This window comes from Pundamilia nyererei, unplaced genomic scaffold (genome assembly GCF_000239375.1).
Source record: "Pundamilia nyererei isolate P.nyererei 1_Seehausen unplaced genomic scaffold, PunNye1.0 scaffold00053, whole genome shotgun sequence".
In the NCBI taxonomy this organism is placed as follows: domain Eukaryota; kingdom Metazoa; phylum Chordata; class Actinopteri; order Cichliformes; family Cichlidae; genus Pundamilia; species Pundamilia nyererei.
Genome location: NW_005187454.1, coordinates 599,702 through 620,294, shown reverse-complemented (window position 1 = coordinate 620,294; position 20,593 = coordinate 599,702). Strand labels below are relative to the sequence as shown.

The 20,593-nt window shown below is 40.8% G+C and overlaps 1 protein-coding gene across 1 annotated transcript in view; it reads left to right on the top strand.

Annotated features, from left to right (window-relative positions):
* The first annotated feature begins 2,518 nt into the window (after nucleotides 1–2,518).
* The window catches only part of galnt9 (polypeptide N-acetylgalactosaminyltransferase 9), a 105,811-nt gene continuing 87,736 nt past the window's right edge, over nucleotides 2,519–20,593 (top strand). The window contains exons 1-2 of the mRNA XM_005733571.1: nucleotides 2,519–3,384; nucleotides 16,243–16,423. Of these exons, the coding sequence (XP_005733628.1) occupies nucleotides 3,144–3,384; nucleotides 16,243–16,423 (422 nt within the window). The 5' untranslated portion in view covers nucleotides 2,519–3,143. The remainder of the gene's footprint in view (nucleotides 3,385–16,242; nucleotides 16,424–20,593) is intronic.

Sequence of the window (20,593 nt, the reverse complement as noted above, 5' to 3'; positions counted from 1 at the left end):
AACCAGTGTATGTAAAAACAAAGAATTACCTGATTTTTTTTTTTTACCTGATTTTTGTTTCTAAGAAAAATGAGAGCCACATGTTCGTTTAAAATTTCGATAGAACAGTAGCAGTATAATGTCCTCGTAAGTGGATATCAGTCCCTTGTAGAGCAAAATTTAGTATTTTGGTCTAAATAACCCAAAATGGGATGTCCACATATGCGGATGCCAGGTCCTAGGAGGTTAATACTCTTGTCTTGTTTGTTACCGTATCCTTACACTTTATCCAGCACTCTTGCTTGTTGTAGCAAATGTCCACTGTGGGCAAAGGGCTCTAGTTTTGAAAGGTAGACAAGTAAACTAGTTAGCTAGCATGTATTTAAACTAAACATAAAATGTTCTGATGATATTTTCAGTGCATTGCCATAAATGTCTTATAAAAACACATAAATATTTAATTCCCTTTAAGTGATGAAAAAATATTCTTTAAAAGCATGTGTTTATATTACCGGCAGACTGAAAGTATATCGATAAGCAGATTAAGTAGCACGTTTGAAATTCGTTTCTGTTTTTATACGATAGCTAGCACCTCATGAGCCCCGTGAACGCAGATCACATGAACACAAAGCAGTAGATATTTATGGCTTTCTTAACAGCGCTACTAGACTCACACGCTTTTGTCTAGCTCGTGCTCTCCCTCTGAATATGTTCGAGTGGCTTATGCGGAGACACTGAGTGGGATGACTGTGGTGCAGCTTGCAGTGACCCAGGTTAATATGGTTAAAACACTTGAGTGCCAGTGTCTGCAGTTACAGAGGCATGCAGGGTGCTGAATGCTGAAAACAAGTCTTCAGAGAGTCTTATAGGGGAGCGCGGGGAGCTGATATACAGTGCTGTAGCTGCTGTATAAGCAGCTGTGCTTAGGCCTGCACGGTGCCTGAGGTGTCTGTAACAATGATTTCCCCACAGACTCTTTCTGCAAACTATGAATCAAAGCAGCACCTTGTGTGCACCTTATTATACGTTCTATACAATGAAAATCCTTTTAAATGTCCTTGTTATGCAGACCTGGGAGCTGTAAGGCAATAGAAAGTATGCATCACCATCATCATCATCATCAGTATCATGACCACACAGGGAACAGTATGAGCCCTGCCTAAGCTTTGTTATTCTACCCTCTTAAAAAGAAAAACTATTTTGGAATGCAGGAGCTTTGTGGAACAAATGAACCTCTCAAGAACATTTGTGCCGAGACTTATATGACAAGGTCTCGTTCTTTGAAAACACTAAAAATAAAAGCCCTCAAATCTGCTCTCAGAAAATCAGAACCGATTCCATCTTGAAGACACGCACCATCAAGAAATGTGTATAAGTATAAAATAACTTACAAGCTCACGTTCATACCAAATGTCCTCCGACAAAGAAATGTGCAGACTATAGAGGCTTTAGCTACCCTGGCACTATCTCGGTGTACTGAAGCAGCAAACAAACTGAAGAGCACAGATCTGAGATCCTCTGGTGGGTGTGAAGTGGAATCAAAGTACTTCGGGCAGCCACTACCGTGTCTGGGTTTGCCTAATCAAGTAAAAGTACACAGAGAGCCCGAAGCTCTTTGTACGTGATTTACTGGAGCCATAATTCATTTGGAATTGGAGATGAGGAGCTGGCAATGGCAGGTTACAGTATGGAGTAGGAGTAATTTGAACTGAGTAATGATTAGAATCTGGATGGCTCTATAAAACAGATGTCCTTCAATATCTGTGGGTTTAGTGTGGAGTTTTAGTCACCCGTGTGTGGTTTTTCTTGATTGTTTTTCTTTTTTTGGTTGGCAAAACCTCAAATTCTCTCCTGAGAGTGGATTTGTATTATAATAAACAAATGTTGCATGCCTTTCTAATTCAAATATATACATATTTATTCTGTTTAGCTTGGCGTTAAAACTGTAGTCAAGCATGTGATTTGTGAAATGATCCTTATAGCCTACTTCTGAAGCAGAGCGTGTGTGTATAGGAGTGCATGCATGCAACCTGAAACATATGTGCGAATTGGTTAACCTAAAGGCTCGGCCTTGTGAATAACATAGAAAAACCATTTAACACATCTTCACACAGATTTCCACAGCTCACCTGTACAGGGGGTGGGGTGGGGTGGTGTAGATTGCTCTACCAAGTGGAAGTACACGCTGCTTCCATGGTCGCGCTATTTATTTTATTCCGACACAACACTGCTTGTGAATATTCATGATTGTGTGCCTCTAAACGTCAGGACGCAGCGGTGGCTCTTCCTCCCTGACAGAGCGGGGAGGCTGAGAGAGGAGCGACAGCATGCCAGAGCCCGGCTGCATCGCTCCCATCGACATCGAGCGTCGTTTGACTGCGTTTGAGGGCAAATCTGCTCTCAACTCATCCCACGGTGCAGCGCCAAGGGAGGCGGCGATGGTCTGACGGGACACAAACACAGAAAGAGACTCGGAGGCAGAGAGAGAGAGAGGAAAAGGGAGAGGGGAGAAAGAGAAACGCCGCTTTGTTTTTGAAACGCGCGCACACACACACACGCATATATATATTTATTTATTTGTTGGACATAAGCGCATTTGGATTCATATTTGCAGAGCGGGACGGATCGGGTGACCACAACGCCTTTGAGGAAGGAGATGCCACAGAGCGGCGAGAGCTGTGTGACGCTTCAAATCCAGGGCTTTTCTTGCGCGATGGACGAGACATATTGATGCTAAGGAACTGGTGAATTACCACGTTGCGGAGGAGAGATGTTTTGCAACTGCCGGGGGCTGCTCGGGAGGATGAATGCCTCCCGTGGCGTCATTTCTCGCTTGTAATATGTAGGTGAAGCGAGTGCAGCTGTTTGTCGACTAGTGAAGCTCATAAAAGCATCGCTCGCTGGTTGGAGCCGAGCTCCGGGGACGCTACTAACATTTCCCACCTTGTAAGTTCGTTCTATGTGACCGGTGCGGTGTCCCACTACGGAGCTGTCCGTGGTGCTGAACGGATCTGCCAGCCCTTCGGGTCTCCACGAGTTGACCTTCTCTCCAGCGAGCACAGAAATCACCCCGCCGCAAGACACACTGTAAGGTGACAAAGGAGGCCACCACTCATGAGCTTTTGACGGGCTTGACTGAGTCAGCCAGACAATATTCTCCTTTCATGGCTGTGGCACGCAAAATCAAAACTTTGCTGACCGTCAACATCTTAGTGTTTGTGGGGATTATACTGTTCTCGGTGTACTGCAGGATCCAGGACCGATCCGAGGAGCTCATCCAGATAGGGCGTATTTCTGACCAGAGGCTGCGAGCCAGGAATGGCAAAGTTTCCAACTTGGTGGACAGGCAGTCAATTCTCCAGAGGCTGGAGAGGCTGGAGGATGTGGTCTACAACCAGCTAAACGGTAGGAAACTGAAGTTCTTAGTTGTTAAATCCGTGATCTATGAAAGCAAAGATTTTATATTTAGCACACAGGGAGTCCTTGTCAGCCAATTTATCGGGTAATAAGATGCGCTCAGGTGAGTTTGACCTGGACCATGACTCATGCATTTTATTTATTTATTTATTTATTGTCAGTCTAGCCTCATTTCTTTGGTAAAAGCGCTTCACTGTCACATAAATTAATGGCTATAGTATCAGACTTGCGCATTAATAGGCTAATTATGCATTGTATACCTTTTGCATGTGCTTAAGCACAAATCGGTGTTAATGTACTTCCCTGTGCTGTCACTGACCTGTTGTAAACTTCACACGAATTTCTAATAATTATCGAGGTCGGTGCAGAATCGCACTTGGAGAAAGTCTGTGCGCCAGCAGCATTCCTGCCATTTCACTGGAAGCATCGCTGGTGAGATATGCCAGGTTTAACTGGCAGTCTGCGTTTTGAAGGAGAGTCTAATGTACTACCTGTATAACACAATGACAGACTTTTACAGGATTTCATTACACGGGCATTAGTCTGTGGGTCAGATCTGGTCTTTTTGACCACAGCAGAAATCCTTTACGTCTTACTCTGCCTTACTGTTTTATTTAATACATCTATGTGTTTTAAGCAGGAGAAGGTCGTGGTGAGTGAGTGGGCTTCAAAAGATTCCTGAAATGAATGAGGCATGACTACATCAGCCTCAGCCTCTATGTTTATGTGTACTTCATTTTTACATGCACACTTTCTACCAGTACTTTTTATTCTCATGAGCATCATTTTTCTTAAGGGAATTTCTTCAATTCTGATTCAAATGTTAAATAGGAGTGGATGGGCTTTTTGGTCAAGGGTTACGCAACCACACATATAACCTATTTAAACGAGTTTAGCTAAAATATCCAGTGTCTTTTGCATTCCTGTAAGCGACTCTGCACCAAAAATATCTTTGAGTACTAAATAATACTTTGGCAGGTTTTTGTTTTTTTTTTGCAATGAAAGAAACAGATTTCTTGAATTAAACGTTTTGGTTTTTTTTGTTCCAGAGTGCTCACTCACATAATAAGGGATAAGTGGGATCACAACTAATATGTTCTCACATCCTGTGATTACCACAGGAGTGCTTTTCTACCGTGCATCATGAACCGTACCAGATGCATCAGCATGAAGTGGCTGACTTGATGATGACTCAGTGACTGCTAAACTTCAGCCTTTTGAAGAGCGCATCCAGTTTGGAACTCTGTATTCACAGTTATTTGGGCAACCTCTTCTCTCACTAGTACAGGAGGGATCTGTTTTTGATCCAGTGATGCCTCATCTACAAAGACTCTTGTTTTCAAGCCAAATAATGAGAAGGCTGCATGGTAGACTGTTACACTGAGTTACTGATTTGTTTCTTGACACTATAGCTAAGGCTTAATGATAGAGAGCAAAGATTTCATCATAACCTTTTAATAGTCAGCCTCCTGAAAGCCGTTTAACCCAGAAATTTTACAATAAAGACATAAACAATTTGAAGAAAGTAAGCATGTCTCTTTTGGCACTGAAGTTGCATCATTTTATCTTAACTCTATGGAGAAAGATTAAGAAGACAAGGTGGGGCACTCCATTCGACTGTTTTCTTTAAGACCCTCACCAATGAATATTATTTTTTAACATTGTTTAGTAATTTGGAACAGGTTTTATCCTATATTATCAACATGTGATTAACTGCCTGATAATTACCTGTGTATTGATTCTATTTAAGCTAAGTGTGAGTATTGCTGTCATTTGCGGTCCTGCTACTTTCTCTCTGCGCCGCATTCTGTTTTGCTTCTGTGTGCGACTTGAACAGCAAAACAGGGACACATAGTTTTGTTTTTGTAAATTTTAATAGGTAGAGCCTAGCCATTGCTTCAGGCACTTTAAATTTTCAGATGCACTCATATGATTTAGTTTATCCTCTCTTAGCACCATGCTGTGTTCAGGAACATCCTGATGTACAAGTGAAGCAATGTGCATAAGTGTGTTGTCCTCTCCCTTCCCCACTTCTGCTTAACATGCAAACATTTTAAGTGGTACAGGGCTTTCTAGTGGATGCTGTGGCAGGAGTGTGAGGTGGGAATTAATTTGCATATTCATAGATCTGTGCATACAAAATGAGGTAACGATGTGGAATTACATCAAGACCATTTCAAGGCATAAAGAGGTTATTTTCGTAGAAAAAAAAATCTAAATATATATTTTTAATGATCAGAGATGAGTTTTCAGGTATTTCGTGAATGCAGAGGGACTTGTCGAGTTAGATGGTGAACGAGGACCCCAGATGGAAGCAGCAATCAAAATGAAACCAACCTTTTATTGGAGGCAAAACAGCAGAAAGAAATAAACTCCATGAACCAACATAGGAAGATTTAGGGGTTGCTCTAATAACTAGGAATCTGGCATAACCAGGGGTGTTCTTGGTGACTGTGGTCCCAACGTCAGATCGTCATTGAGCTCCTCCTGTGTAGTCTTGTGCTAATCCAACACCGTGTATTCCATTCCAGCCTTGTGCAAGTCTACAGTCTTGTCCCTGATGTCCTTTTACAGCTCTTTGGTCTCAGCCATGGTGGTAGAGAGGTTGGAATGAAAGAAATTTGTTCTATGGACAAGTCTGCTTTATATATATATATAAGGAGCTAAGGAGCTAAGGAGATCATGAGAATCTGTATTGATTGATTCATTGTAATCTCTGTGCCACAGGGACACACAGCCAGTCCATGGGAACCAGAATTCAGGATGGTTTGTAAGGGATCAAATACTTAATTTACTCACTGACATTAAAATTTGCATTGTGTTGTTTTATGGATATTCGCTCTCTCTCCATTAATATGAAACAACAATAAAAATGAGAGACTGTTAAGGTCTCTGTAAAAGTGTGCAAACTTACAAAATCAGCAGGGGATCAAATAATTATTTCCCCCACTGAAGACAGGATGAAAGCGAGACAGTCAATACAGCAGAGTATCACTGCTACTGGGCATGAGCACACAGTGTCTGCACAGATCTTGCTGACTGTGGGACTCAAGGTCAAGCCATAGGCTTTTATATCTACACAAAATGCACTTTTCAGATTCTAAAGACGAGCTGCTGTCCCAGCTGAAGAAGTACGAGATGTACGTTGTCTCATTCCATGAGTGCGACGTATATTTGAGTCTTTGAATGCCGACTATCTCCTGGAAGGCGTGTTTCCTCTAATGCTAGGCATGCGCTGTCAAAAGAGTCACATCAATTTCATAAAATATTCTCAGACCTGACTTGTCTTTGCTGTTGCACTGCTGAGTCCAAGTATCTGGAGCACAATTTGCAGGTTTTTCACAAGTGTGCTGAAGAGGGGAACAAACCACAAAGTGCAGAGCTGGCACAGTTCCCTGCCTGCCAGGTATCATACAAAATATGACAGAACGAAAGCATTTTTTTGACCTTGGAGTGAGATTCTTTGATTAACAATGACACTGAGTGTCAGGCTGTTACACTGGATTTCAAATGGAGCGTCACATGACAAGTTGCTGAATTCAACTGCAAAAGTGCTGCTGTACAGAGTGAGAAATGCAGATGTATTACTTGTAAATAATCTCTATGCGGTCCAAATCATAAACATCAATCCGTTTCGGTATAGTCATTTGTCTTAAGCAGAAGCAGGAGCGCACAGTGGATGGATGCTGACTGTCACAGGCCTTGCATGGTTTTTCACAAACTGTATTCTATGGCCACTGGGGATAACTATGGTGAGAGGACTCAACGCGCCAATAACTATTATCATGTCCAGCAGCGATATTAAGTAATCGCCCATTCCTCCTGTTGTTTATTGCCTACCTATGGCATGCCATGGGATATGCAGTACAGTCCAATTAGATTTGAAGGACATAAAGAAGCCAGAGAATTCTTATTTCACGGTTGCCTGAAGAACGAGCACTAGACTCCCAACAAGAAAACAACGGTCAAGCTTTTCCAGCAGCCCATTCTGTGCAGAAATGAGTAACATGAGGGTTATCAGCAGCATTGCTCAAAGCTGTGGATGCCACCAGCTTTGAGCAATCAGATGAGAGGTTTTAAGCTTGTTAACAAGCTTATGAAGTAGTGTTTTCGACTTAAGTACAACATTAGCACCGGTAAATACTTCCTTGCAGGTACTTAGCTGCTGAAGCCCTCTAAGTCTTACTGACTTAAATGCACACTATAGCCAGATATTGATGGACATTTAGAGAATTTCTTTTGACACTGTTAACATGTTTTATTTGGGGTGTTTTGGTCAATATTGAGATGGAAATCTTTTACTTTAGAGTTAGACATCCATCATGAAGTCCTAAATTTCAGTTATTGTAGGGAGGGGGAAAAGAAGCGCATGATTGCAGGATTAATTCACCCAGTGGAAAAGTTGACTGTGACTTTTAAAGTGTATTTGGGAAAGAAACGTCGATTGATTGATATTCTATGTCAGTTTTGGCACAGCTGGAACAACTGCAAAAACAAACTAATTTGAATTATGTACTGTTCCCATTCACATGCTATATCATTTTGGCATTTATGAGATGTAGTGCACAGTGTTGTAGGACTGTCAGCATAAGTATTCTGAAAAAAATGTTCTGAGAAAACTGTGTGTCGAAAGCTAAATACAGCTCAACTTCAAGTAATATGTTTTGAGCTTTAAACTATTAACTCCACTCTTCTTTACGGCATTGCTTCAGTTCATTGAGGTTTGAGGCTCTCACTGTCCCACCACAGCATTTCAATCAGGTTGAGGTCTGGACTTTGACTGGGCCATTGCAGCAGCTTGATTATTTTCTTTTTCAGCTGTTCTGCTGTAGATTTCCTGCTGTGCTTGGGATCACTGTTTACACTACAATCATTAGAATACTTTGATATACACTGAAACTCATGGTCCACTCAATCACTGTAAGGTGTCCAGGTTCTGTGACTGCAAAAACGCCCGAGATCTTATAAAGTTCTAAAAAGATATAGTAAATCTGATCTCATTTGCAGTTGAAGATGTCAACAGTTTTTTTTTAAATGTCTCTTCCTTTGCTTTTTGAAGGTAGAGGAAGACGCAGCACTAATGAAACATTAGCTTATTTCAACAACTGAATTAAAATAATTTTTAATAATAAAAGTAATACATTTTATTAAAAGCGCCTTTCAAGACACTCAAGGACACTTAACAATAGAGTAAAAACACATAATAGAACAAGGACAGAACAAAGAACAATAAAAACAAGATCAAATAAACAACCAATAAGTTCACAGTGAATATGCAAACGTGAACAGATTTTTAGTTGAGATTTAAACTGGGGGAGAGGACCAATGTTTCTAATATCCAGGGGTAGGGAATTACACAGCCTGGGAGCAGAGAAACTGAAAGCTCTGCTTCCCATAGTGCTGAGGCAGAAAGAAGTGCAGCAAGTTGAATAGAAAAAGAAGATCAAGTGAGTGGGCAGAAGAGGTAGTTCTAAACAGGTCAGAAAGGTAAGGAGGAGCAAGGTTATAAAGGGGCTTGAAAGTGAACAGAAGAAGCTTGAATACTATTCGGAATTTCACAGGGAGCCAGTGAAGTTCCTGAAGGATAGGGGTGATGTGCTAGTAGGAGGGGATCTGCTAATAATGCAGGCAGCGGAGTTTTGAACCAGTTGAAGCTTATGGAGGCACTTTTTGTGGAGACCATGTAAGAGAGAATTACATTAGTCAATGCAGGAAGTAATGTGGCTATGAACTACAATGGACGCAGATTGGATGGAAAGAGAAGGGCGTAATCGGTTAATGTTGCATAGGTGGAAATAGGCAGAACAGGTGAGATCATTGATGTGAGATTTATAGGATAGTGAGCTGTCAAGGATGACACCAAGGCTCTTAACCAGAGGTAAAGGGAAAACCGTGGAGTTCTCAGTAGTGAAAGTGAAATGATTTGCCACCAGCAAGCTGGATTTGATGCCGATGAGAATTTCAGTTTTGTACTCATTGAGCTTGAGAAAATTAGAACTGAACCAGAATTTTAATTCGCATAAGCATTGTGTAAGAGAAGGTCAAGGTCAAGGTCAAGTGGCTTTATTGTCATCCCAACCATGTGCAGTGGTACAGTACACAGTGAAACAACGTTCCTCCAAGAACATGGTGCTACATATGACATATAACAGACAATTGACACAGGAATACATAAAGTGCAATGTGCAAAATTGCAAAAAAATTGCAAAAATTGCAAACAAAACAAAGAGTGCAGCACCAGACAGAACAGAACAGACACGAGACGATGCAGACACAGCAGTGCAATAGAAATTTGCAAAAGACTGAGTGCTGTGCAAAAAGTAACTTGGTGTATGAAGGTGTTCCTGTATGTATGTATGAGATTGTTCAGATAAGTGCTTGCTAGTGACGTGTATGATGTTTACGAATGTATGCGTGTGTTTGTCAGTCCAGTGGGAGAAGAAGCTGGGAGGGAGGAGTCCGGCCTGCAGGAGAGATATAATTGAGTGTCATCGGCAAAACAATGAAAGTGAAGATCAAATTTAAGGAAAATGGTACCAAGAAGAAGAAAATTTATTATGAAGGGAAGAGGGCCTAAGACTGAACCTTGGGGTACACCAGAAGTTACAAGGAATAAACAAGAGTGGAAGGAGATATGATTGGAATCAGGCTAGGTGTGATGCCAAGAGAGGAAAGTCTGTTTAGCAGGATGGAGTGAGAGATAGATCCAAAAGGACGAGAATGTTGAGAAGACCAAAGTCAAGTTAGTGACTTTAAGTAAAGCGTTTCTGTACTGTGACATGAGCGGCTTTTGGTCATATTTGGTATCAAGTAAAACAAACTACAAGTGCTTATATTTTGCAAAACAAACACACAGCTTCAGCTGTTACATTCAAACATACTTGTGTTTTTACATAAACCCGTACAGAACGGTTCAGTGTGGGGAGATTTCCAGAGCTTGACAATTGCTAAGCTGCTTGGATAACTATTGTTCCGAGAGGGGCTATAGTCAGTCAGCAATTGCAAGATTAAGCTATTTAAAAATAGGCTTATACAACACATCAATATTTATATATTTAGCTATTTTCATTCTGATTGTCTTACTTGGATTGGACACCAATGAAAGTACCTGAAAGCTATTTGATTCGCTGCCTCTCTTCTTTTATCACCTTAGAGCAGAACTGCTCTAAAAATAAACTTCTTAAAAAAACAGACGTTGGTGTTAGAGAGCCCGTGTACTGCTATTGTGTCTACTCCTTTTCTCTGACCATCACTGGAAGCATCATTGTCTAAGCTCAGCTGTCCCACAACTTACAGGCACACTGAGGCGCTTGTCATCAGCCATGCATGTCACTTCCTGTCTTTCCTCACTGCGTAGGAGCTGATGGGCTGGCAGCCTCGCGGGTCCAGCTGTAGCACCAGATATGCTTCTTATCTATATGCCCAATTATAGGGAAAAATCTAACGCTGTTTATAGGCCAAGCCAGCTCAAACAAAGACTTGATGAGGATGGAGAAACAGCCCTCTCACTCCCCTCCACGCTGGCAGGCGCTTGGCACTCAAACTCAATTTTAATGATACGTATCATGGTGCGCGTATACGTTTTGCAGCGTGTAATGGTGGTGGCTGCAGGGACATCACATCTCTGCGTGATGAATCCTGATGAAATGAATTATATTATAATAATGACATGTAGATGAGGCGCTGGTTGACAACACAGTTTCAGAAACAGATAACAATCAATTCTGCTCAGCCTTGAGGAATCACGATAACGAATTCAGCGGCTCACCTGACAATCAGCAGGCAGCCGCAGATAATAATGTCAATTTCAGATGGAGCGAGCATCCCTCTTATTTATACTGCTGGCTTAGAGTCATGCAGTGATTACATTACCAACATTTAATGATGATATCCAGTGACTGAAGGGCATAGGCCAGTTTGCCAGGCTGGATAACTGATCATGTAAATTTTCTTCATGATTTCTTGATGCAGAACAACTCCTACATCCTACGGAAAGGAGCTCCTCGTGACTGGGTCCCGTCTCAGTGTTGTAACATTCTGACACACTTCAAAGACTTTTTGCTATTTTTCCATCGACGACCTTGTTCTTGCTTCATTTCATTGCACACTTTTAACCCGACCAACACGGCAGTAAACATGAAATTTTCAATGATTTATTTTATGCTTTATATCTGGAGTACATGAGCTATTGTCAGTGCTTTTGCATGTTTAGAGATAACTTAGTGGTCTAATTGGTATCAATTTCCAAATCGGAGTTCTCATCCTCTTAAGATGCTTGGCTCCCAGATTTAAACCAGTGCTTCTCCCAGCTCTCAATGTTTCATAGATTTGTTTTGGCCTTTGAAGACTTTAAATCTCTTTAGAATGAGTTATTTTCCTCCTCTTCAAGAGTCCACAGAAATCCTCCACCTCCCCTCAGCATCAATATTTAGAACTCTGCTGCATCACTTTGGACACACTTAAAACCACTCATGCTCTTAAATCATTTATTAAAAATGGGGTCATCTTTGAATTTGAGACTCTTTCTTGTAAAGGCCACATCAGAATCATTCTGAAGGTTTTTAGATAATTTATAACTGTTGTGGCTCTTACTGTATCATGTCAGATGGTTTTGGACAAACCATTGAGGGTTGAGAGGAAAGAGCTCAGAGACGGATACAAGCTGGGACACAATGAGACTGAAACCGGTGCATGTCGTCGCAGATGAGCCACATTGCGCTGATCCTTTGGATGGGAGTGAGGCCTGAGAGGGAGAAGCAGATGCTGGGCTGTAATTGCCTCAAAGTAAAGTTGTGAAAGTGCAACGGCGCTGCTTGAAGGGCTACTACCACTTTAGAAACAGTGAACGGGAGAGAAGCTCACGGAAAATGTGAAATAAATTTTTTTTATGCTTGAATATTAGTTTTCATTCCCTAGAGTTTCACATTGTGTTGTGAGCTTTTAGTCACTGTCCTTTTTTCCTTTTTTTGACCAGAATACAAGAGCCTACTAGTTGGATGCTTTTATACAAAGTACCCCGCAGGATCATGTGTACATACATTTTTAACTTGTGTAGCTGCTGTGGCAGGAGAGCTTTTAGTCCTCACAATGTTGGTACCATGCTCTACCCACAGACAAACAGTCTAGGTATTTCTTTCAGATAAGCTTTCTATCTGAAAGCAGTCCATTTTTGGAAAGAAAATTTGCTGTGCAATAGAAGTATGTGGCTTTTGTCCTTGATAAATGTATGCATATTCAAGTGATTACTTCCAAACCAATTTTACACAAATAGACACCAAACTCTAGAAAACCTGATGAATGAATCAATGCCAGTGAAAGCTATTTTATTATATGAAGTCATCTCTGGAGCAACATCAAAACAGCAGCTAAATTTAAAAAGAAAATCTTCAATAAAGATATTAAAGCTTGTTGCGGTACAGTTTACATGTCAGCAATCCAACCTTTTGCTAAAACGCTAAAAGACAGACAGCGGCGGATCAGACTTTAAGGTCTCATCCCATAAAGGAACCTTCAATCAGACCGAGGCAGCTGTAGACAGGAGGGAAGCAAAAAATAACGCAGTGACCAGAAAACAAAGCTGGCAGGAGTTGTCCTGCTTCCAAGACACACGCAGAGACAGAGAGGCCCTCCAGACTTGAGACTCTGGCTCTGGAGGCTATCTGTGTTATTGTGTGACACAGGCAGCTATGACAGATGGCTTGTCCGTGACGTGAACCCCACCCATACTTGTCAAAATGCCACCACATTGGCTGGTGTCGGGCATGCTAAATCCCTCTCGTGGGAGAAGCCAGTTTCCAACCATTCAGCTCCAATTACAAATCTTCAGTCGCACCCGAGGATTTGAGGCCATCCAAATATGGTGATTACTCCTCAGTTCCTGGAGGGGGTGAAGCTGAGAGCTGAGCTCTTCATCGGTATGCGCTGTTTGCTTACTGTCTGTGTGTCCATCTGTTGATACGGAGAACAGACGCAGCTCGATTATTCTGTGGAGGCCACAGTGGAAGCTTGGCTCGCATAACAATTATCTGACATTATCCCACAGTTTCATGGAATTTTAAATAGTCAAACAATAGTGAAGGCTGGCACGGACGCATGACAACATGTCCTTATAACAGTTTCTTTGTAGTTTAGACACTGCACAAAAATTATTTTTGGAGGGTGGGCGCTGTTAATGGGAGTTTTGCAATGCGGGCATTTTAATTTTCCCATGGCAAAGACTTATATTGTATTTCTCCCCAGAAAAACACTGAATATAAAAATCGCTATTTTACAAACATGGAGATTGTTTGCACCATAAAAATTGCAGTGTTTGTAAGCCTATAAATGAGGACAACAATTATGTCCTCATATTAAGATTTTATTTTCCTGTGATGTCATCAAAGCATTACTATGTGCAATTAAACGTACAGTGCAGAGTTCTCCAACCTGATGACAGATTTTCAGCAGAGCCAAAATGCTTCTAGTAATGGCTAAAGTGGAAATAAAGCTGGCTCAGGGCAGCTGCTTGTGACCCAGGAGGGTTTGGATTTTCAAAAGTCAGACACTCGGTCCCCACCTCAGTATTTTACAGTACTGTGGAGGTCTGAACATGCACTCCCCCCCTCAGCCGAGATGTCACTTTTGACACCGCACAGCATTTTTCTCCATCCCTTTCTGAAAATGTCAGTGTCACAGCACCAAAGCGACGGCTCGTTAAACACAGTCATGAGTCATTTTAATAAGAGCAGAAGGGCGGTTTGAGTCCGGCGCTGAATTTAGCTGCGTTAGACCGAAGGAGCATACTGTAACACGATTGAGGCTGAGCGAGAATGGGCTCCCATTCACTGCTAAGCACGCAGCCAGGCAATCTGGCCACTCTTTGGGCTCTTTGTGAGATAAAAGGACCTGCATGGAACAAGCGCTGTTTGAATAACCACTCCACGGTCGTGGTACTGCTGCACACATGCTCCCAGAATACTTCTATAATTAGCTGAATAGAGCCATTAGGTGTTCAGTGCAACATCTGGTGTGGCCTTGTTGAATCAAAGGTTTCTGAAAGAATCTGTCATTTTAAATCTACAAGAACAAACTAAGACTTCAAGACAGAGAAGTTGTGTATGATCAAATATTGTTTATACAAATTGATTTTGTTTTACATCTATGCTACCACCAGCTGTTCAGCTGATTCACACATATATAAAATCATGCTTACAGTCAGGTGTGAATGTGAGTGTGAATGGTTGTCTGTCCCTGTGTGTTTGCCCTGCGACAGACTGGCGACCTGTCCAGGGTGTACCCCGCCTTTCGCCCTATGACAGCTGGGATAGGCTCCAGCGCCCCCCGCGACCCTGAAAAGGATAAGCGGAAGCGAATGGATGGATGGATGGATGGATGCTTACAGTCATTTGACAAATGCAAGCAAAGCTGCGAGCTACCACGTGTGTTCTCTAAGCAAATTAAAAATAGTACAATGAGAACGAATGCTAATGTGATGTGTTTGCAGCAGTCCACACACATTCCACTTCGGAGATTAACCTCAGCTTTAGACCAGATGCAATGTCAGGCTGAAGATGGAAACTGAGTGCAACAGCTTGACAACAACTCCACGGTGATCATGCCAGATTTGAATTTGTTCCAGATTGTTTTTTGCCGATATTTCAGTGGGATTGCAAGCTTTTTTTTCTTCCTGTGAAGGTTTTGCTTCGGTTATTTCTCGTATCATTTCAGATAACTGGTATCAACCTCAGACAGAGTTATTAATTAGTCTGCCATCTTTGTGATCTTAATTAAAAGGAAACCCTCTTTGAGTTCTCATGCAATATGGGGAGGAAAAGGAATGCTTCTGAAGTCTGAAAACTGCAGACTAGTGCAATGGTTTGCAAGAAGCGTGAAAACCATTGATAGTTTATAATAACTGAAAAGAACTCTAAGATGTGAGGGGTTTAAAGACACACGGATTTGGTCAAATTAACACTATTGAAAGTCCTGCTGTTTTAAAAAGTAAAGAAACAAGTGATTTGCCGACTGCGTTTCTCACTGGAGTCTCCAGGAGGTCCCGATGAAGGACATGATTTTTTTAAAGTGATGTGGTGCTGATGTTTTTAAAGCGCATCCTGCATATTTATTTGGAGCATATTGTGTTTTGGATGTTGTTAAAAAGGCATCCACACAATAATTAGATCCAGGGAGAGTTATTCACAAAATTCTAAACTCTATCTGTTGTCTCTGTAGTAGTAATTTTAGGTTTTTATTTATTTATTTTGTTGTCTGTCAAACACTGAATCGAGAGCCTTTTAACAATAAAAGGAGGAACATTTTAATCTGAATGTACAAACAAAAAGACAACGCACATCTAGCTTTGTAATACGAAGCTTTGATTTGATGACATCAAAGTGATATGCATTAATAAAATGGTAACTTGTACAAAACGCATGTGTAACCCAGGTAAAACTATAATCATTATCCTTCTCAGTGTGGGTTTCAGAGAGTTTTTCCTTTCACACTTGATTAACCACTGACAGTTTCATGCCTGCTGTTCCATATGTGACCTAAAGTTGTGTATAAACTCTGTCTGGTGTCTGTTGTAGAGTTGGCCGTTCTGCCACGGTGTCTCTCAGCTTCAGCTCTTCTTTGCTCTTCCCTGTGACGGTGTGTCGGTGTGGGTGTTTTGCAGCTTCTTCATTGACAGACACTGTAATGGTACCCTATGGATTCCTGGGTCTCAGAGCTGCTGTGCACCGGTTTCTTCACACTGCTAGGCAATGTCAATCACCTGCCCCCTCTTCTCACCTCTCTATGTCTGCTCTGTGTTGGAATTCATGGCTACATCTGTATAATTGTCTGTCGCATGTGTTATTTTCTTGGCAGGTTTAGCAAAGCCCATGGGGCTGGTAGAAGGGCCCGGAGGCCTCGGCCAGGGGGGAGCTGCTGCCACTCTGGGAGAAGATAGCCGCGATGTCGAGAGGAAGTACGAGGAGTATGGCTACAATGCTCAGCTCAGTGATCGTATCTCCCTGGACAGGAGCATCCCAGACTACAGGCCTAAGAAGTATGTCTGCCTGTGTTTCTGCTCATTTTATGTCATGTACATTCTTCTTCCAGCTACAGCTCTACACCTGTTTCTTTCCCCCTGTGGCTGGCTCTGTAGCCTTCAAAAAAAGACTTGTTTTAGGTTTGGTTGGCTTTATTTTTTTACTGCATGAAATGTAAGGCAGAACTTACATTATCATTGAGTGCACTGTGCATTTATCCTCATCCACTTCTTTTATTTATTTATTTATGTTTTGCTTATCCTCTGCGACATTTACTGTGCAAAGTTGAAACAGACCACCATGCAACTAGTGTTAGAATTGATAAACTGTACAAATATAGCCTGAGCCTGAGGATTAGTGGATTTTGCAAGAGCTTCTTGCAGGTTCAGGTGAGGTCAAAAGTGCAGGGAACAGTCATGTCTTTGTAATACTTTCTTCAAGTCAGAACGTCACATGTGGATGTGTTCTTACTTTTACATATTTTCTTTTTCATGCATGCAGCAGTAAAATGAATAGCAACCATATGAGTTGACTCAGCTTCTGGGTGCAGGCCTCCACTCTTTTAGATGTTTTTGAATAGACAGCTTTGTGTCAGCAGTATTTCTGTGTAGCATGTCTTTAAGCTAAGGGTTTAAAAGCTCACAGTGTACACTACAGCCTCCAGGCTCACACTGTCCCGAACATCAAAAATTTAAACACCTCAGAAAGAAGCAGTCTTAGGCTAAGTTGTAGCATTTCCACATATTAAATACTGACCCCCTGGATCTTCACCTTAGCTGATGTTTTTCCTGTTTTGTGTCTTTTTTTTCCTGCCATAAAATGGTATTGGTCTGTGCTGTTCAGGGACCCAGGTGCAGCAACCTTTAGCATGTTTGCTTTTGAGAGCAATTTAACTGTAAATGTATATTAGCCATATAATAGCTCTGTAGATTACACAGATTTTATATATAGTCATGCAATAGACTGGCAAACTGTCCAGGGTGTACCACACCTCTCGAGCACCTCTGAAGCAGAAGAAAATGGATGGATGCATAGAGTCTGTGGAAGCTAGCAATGAGGTAACAGATCATTATACAGTATATGAACTAGCCGAACTTAACTAAGCCTCTATAGCGCGCTGTTATATAGTTTTAGCTCATATTTTTTTAGATCGATAGATGTAGCAGTGCTGTACATTTTTCTTTTTTCTTTTTTTTTGGTTTTCTGACGTTATATAATCTTTGATGTCAATTAACTAGCTGACGTAACATCTAACGAACTCAAGCTACCAAATCGTCTTTTTAGTGTATGCCTGGACATTATGCTTTGTTGTTACACCTGGAAAAAATGGCACAGTGATCATTTCACTGGAGTCAAAAGAATTTGGACCATTTTTAACTTTCAGTAGTTTCTCAGTGATTGCCTAATATTAGGAATTGAAGGAGGTTTTGGAAAGAAACTAGCTAATCACGTCAAGATAAAAAGCCAATTCCACTGCCAGCATGCACGTATAACCTTAAGGTGAGACGCAGCATGTTCCATCAAAGTGTACTATTATGTATTTTCAGGACTTCTTCCACAAGACACTGGACCCTCTGTACCTGCTGTAGGCAAGTTGAGGAGGTGTCATGTAGGCCAGAAACTGTCTCATGCCAGTTTTCATATTAAATAGAAAACTGCGAATGTCACTCTTGTAAATTTAATGGCAACCAGCGGGAGAAATACTGTGGTTTATATCATTAATTTTGCACTGACTGCACTGAATGTCCTATTAGCACATGGCATGTAGTAAACTTGCCCCGAATTTAAATGAGGAGCCTCATAATCCAGCTACTTTTGTTTCCTAGTAATATATAATATAATTTTGCAAAAAAGTACATTTCTACTGTATTTATGGGAAGTGACATGAAAGCACATTGCTAGACATCCCTAATATGACAGGAAGTGCAATAAGATGAAAGCAACATTTGAGCTGTTTTAATGTTAAAATGTAGATTTTATTTTCTTTGCAAAAGAAACCCAGCTGACACCCAACGAAGAGCCTTAATTTTCCTTTTTTGAAGTTATATTTTATATTTAGAAAGTGAATTATAGTTGTGAAACAATAGGAGGTGGAGGAGATGGCTTGGGTTTTGGGGGATAATCGGGGCTGTCAGTGGTGTTGATATCAGACAATGTCAAAGAACAATGGTGACAGGCGGAAACACAGAGAGGAAATTTGACAGCCCAGAGAGGATTTTAGTGTGGATAGCTAATGATTTCATCCATGCTGCTTTGTTTTAAGTTCTTTTTCAAACCCAGAAAAATTAGACAAGAGAGGAGTGGGAAGGAGGAGATTGGGTTAAAAAGAGCTTTTTAATTAATAACGTTAGCTAGGACAGCCTCTGGAATAGAGAGGTTTTACGAAAGGTTTTGTTTTTTTTAAATTAAAAGGGTTGGCTGGTTGTTGGAGGCTGCAAGATATAAAAAAAGTGTGTGTGTGTGTGGATGGTTTGGTTTCCAGTTTCAAATGATGCTGCCTTTATTAGTGTTAGTATTCAATTCAATTCAATTCAATTTTATTTATATAGCGCGAAATCACAACAAAAGTCGCCTCAAGGCGCTTCATAGATACAGAGAAAAACCCAACAATCATATGACCCCCTATTCAGATGCTTATTGGTGTTTGGATTTTGTGCTACTTCCATCATGGACCAGATTCTGACAGCTTGTCTTCCTCCGCTTTCCTCTTTCTCTACCTGTGTTTATGTGTCCTTATATAAACGCATGCATTTTCACAATTCTTCACCCTCATATACCCATATACACAAAGACATTCTCAGACTCCAAAAATAAATACACAATGTCAAACTAGATACAGCTTTTGTCATTTTTATTTTATTTTAGAAACTGCATGAAAATCAATGCAGTGGAAAGTGAATGCAGTTTTTTTTTTTCCTTTTCTGTTTATGTCACTGAAGTCGCACTTTGGAGAACAATAGAAACATCAAAGCGGTGCTCTGAGCATGTGAAAGAATTGTTTGGAGGGATAAAATATTGCGTGTGCAATCAACACAACACTGCAACAGCCAGCATTGTTGTGGCACTAGTGATTGTGGATTTCTTTGCTGCCTTCACACGTTGTCTTTCTAGTGTTTTTGTCCAGAAGTTTTCAGCTTTTTTAAGGCTCGTACAAAGCCTTTGAGGAGATTTCTGCCTCGGACTACACAGCTGCTGCTTTAGCGCAGGGACCTTGTTCTAGTCCCCCTTTTAAAGTGATGTGACACCAAAGCTAATCTAGAGCTGGATGTATGACTAAGACTTCAGTTGCTGTAATGTACACTAAATCTAATGAACTTATATGAGCAGTGACCTGGAGAACATTGTATACATCAACCCACAAATCAGAAAGTAGTAGGTACTTATTGTTTCTCTGCAGCGTGTGATTACAGTTTATTAAATGAAATTAAAATTATTAACATCTCGCAACTATCACGTGTTAATATTATGATAAAATACTTTTTGCCTCATGTTTCTACCTGGTAATTGTTACTCGTTGTTGAAGGTTGAGTTGCAGTTTAATGATGCAATAATTATGATAATGAATAATGCTGAATCTTTTTTTTTACTGCATTTGCAGCTCCTGAGCTTGTTTTAGGATCAGAGGACAGAACCTATGAAGCAGTAAAGTTTGGCGTGCTTTGGGGTCTTTTTGTGACAGAAATTACATTTTCAGCAAAACTGTCTAAACACTGACACGCATATCACTTCTTTTGACTGTATTAGTAACATGACATAGGGTTAGCCATACAGTGTGTCAGTCACCTGTCACAACCAATAGAAGCATGCCTTGAATCATACCAGTGGTAGACTATATAGTATGTTAGGAAATACTGTATGGGAATAATATTCATGTATCTGTTTCATTTCTGTTTGGTTACAGATTCAAAAACAATATACATTAGGTTGATTAAAATACAGTAAAAAAAATACAAGATTTTCACTTTTATAGATGCAATAAATAAGTTTCAAGGGTCTCCTGTCTTAAAGTACAACACATTGTAACCTCATCTTTGTATGCTCCCTACATGGACTCTTGTGTAACCACTTCACCTTCTTTTCGCTGACCATACTTATAATCAGTGTTGGTCAAGTTACTTGAAAAAAGTAATCAGTAACTAATTACCGATTACTTCCCCCAAAAAGTAATCCCGTTACTTTACTGATTA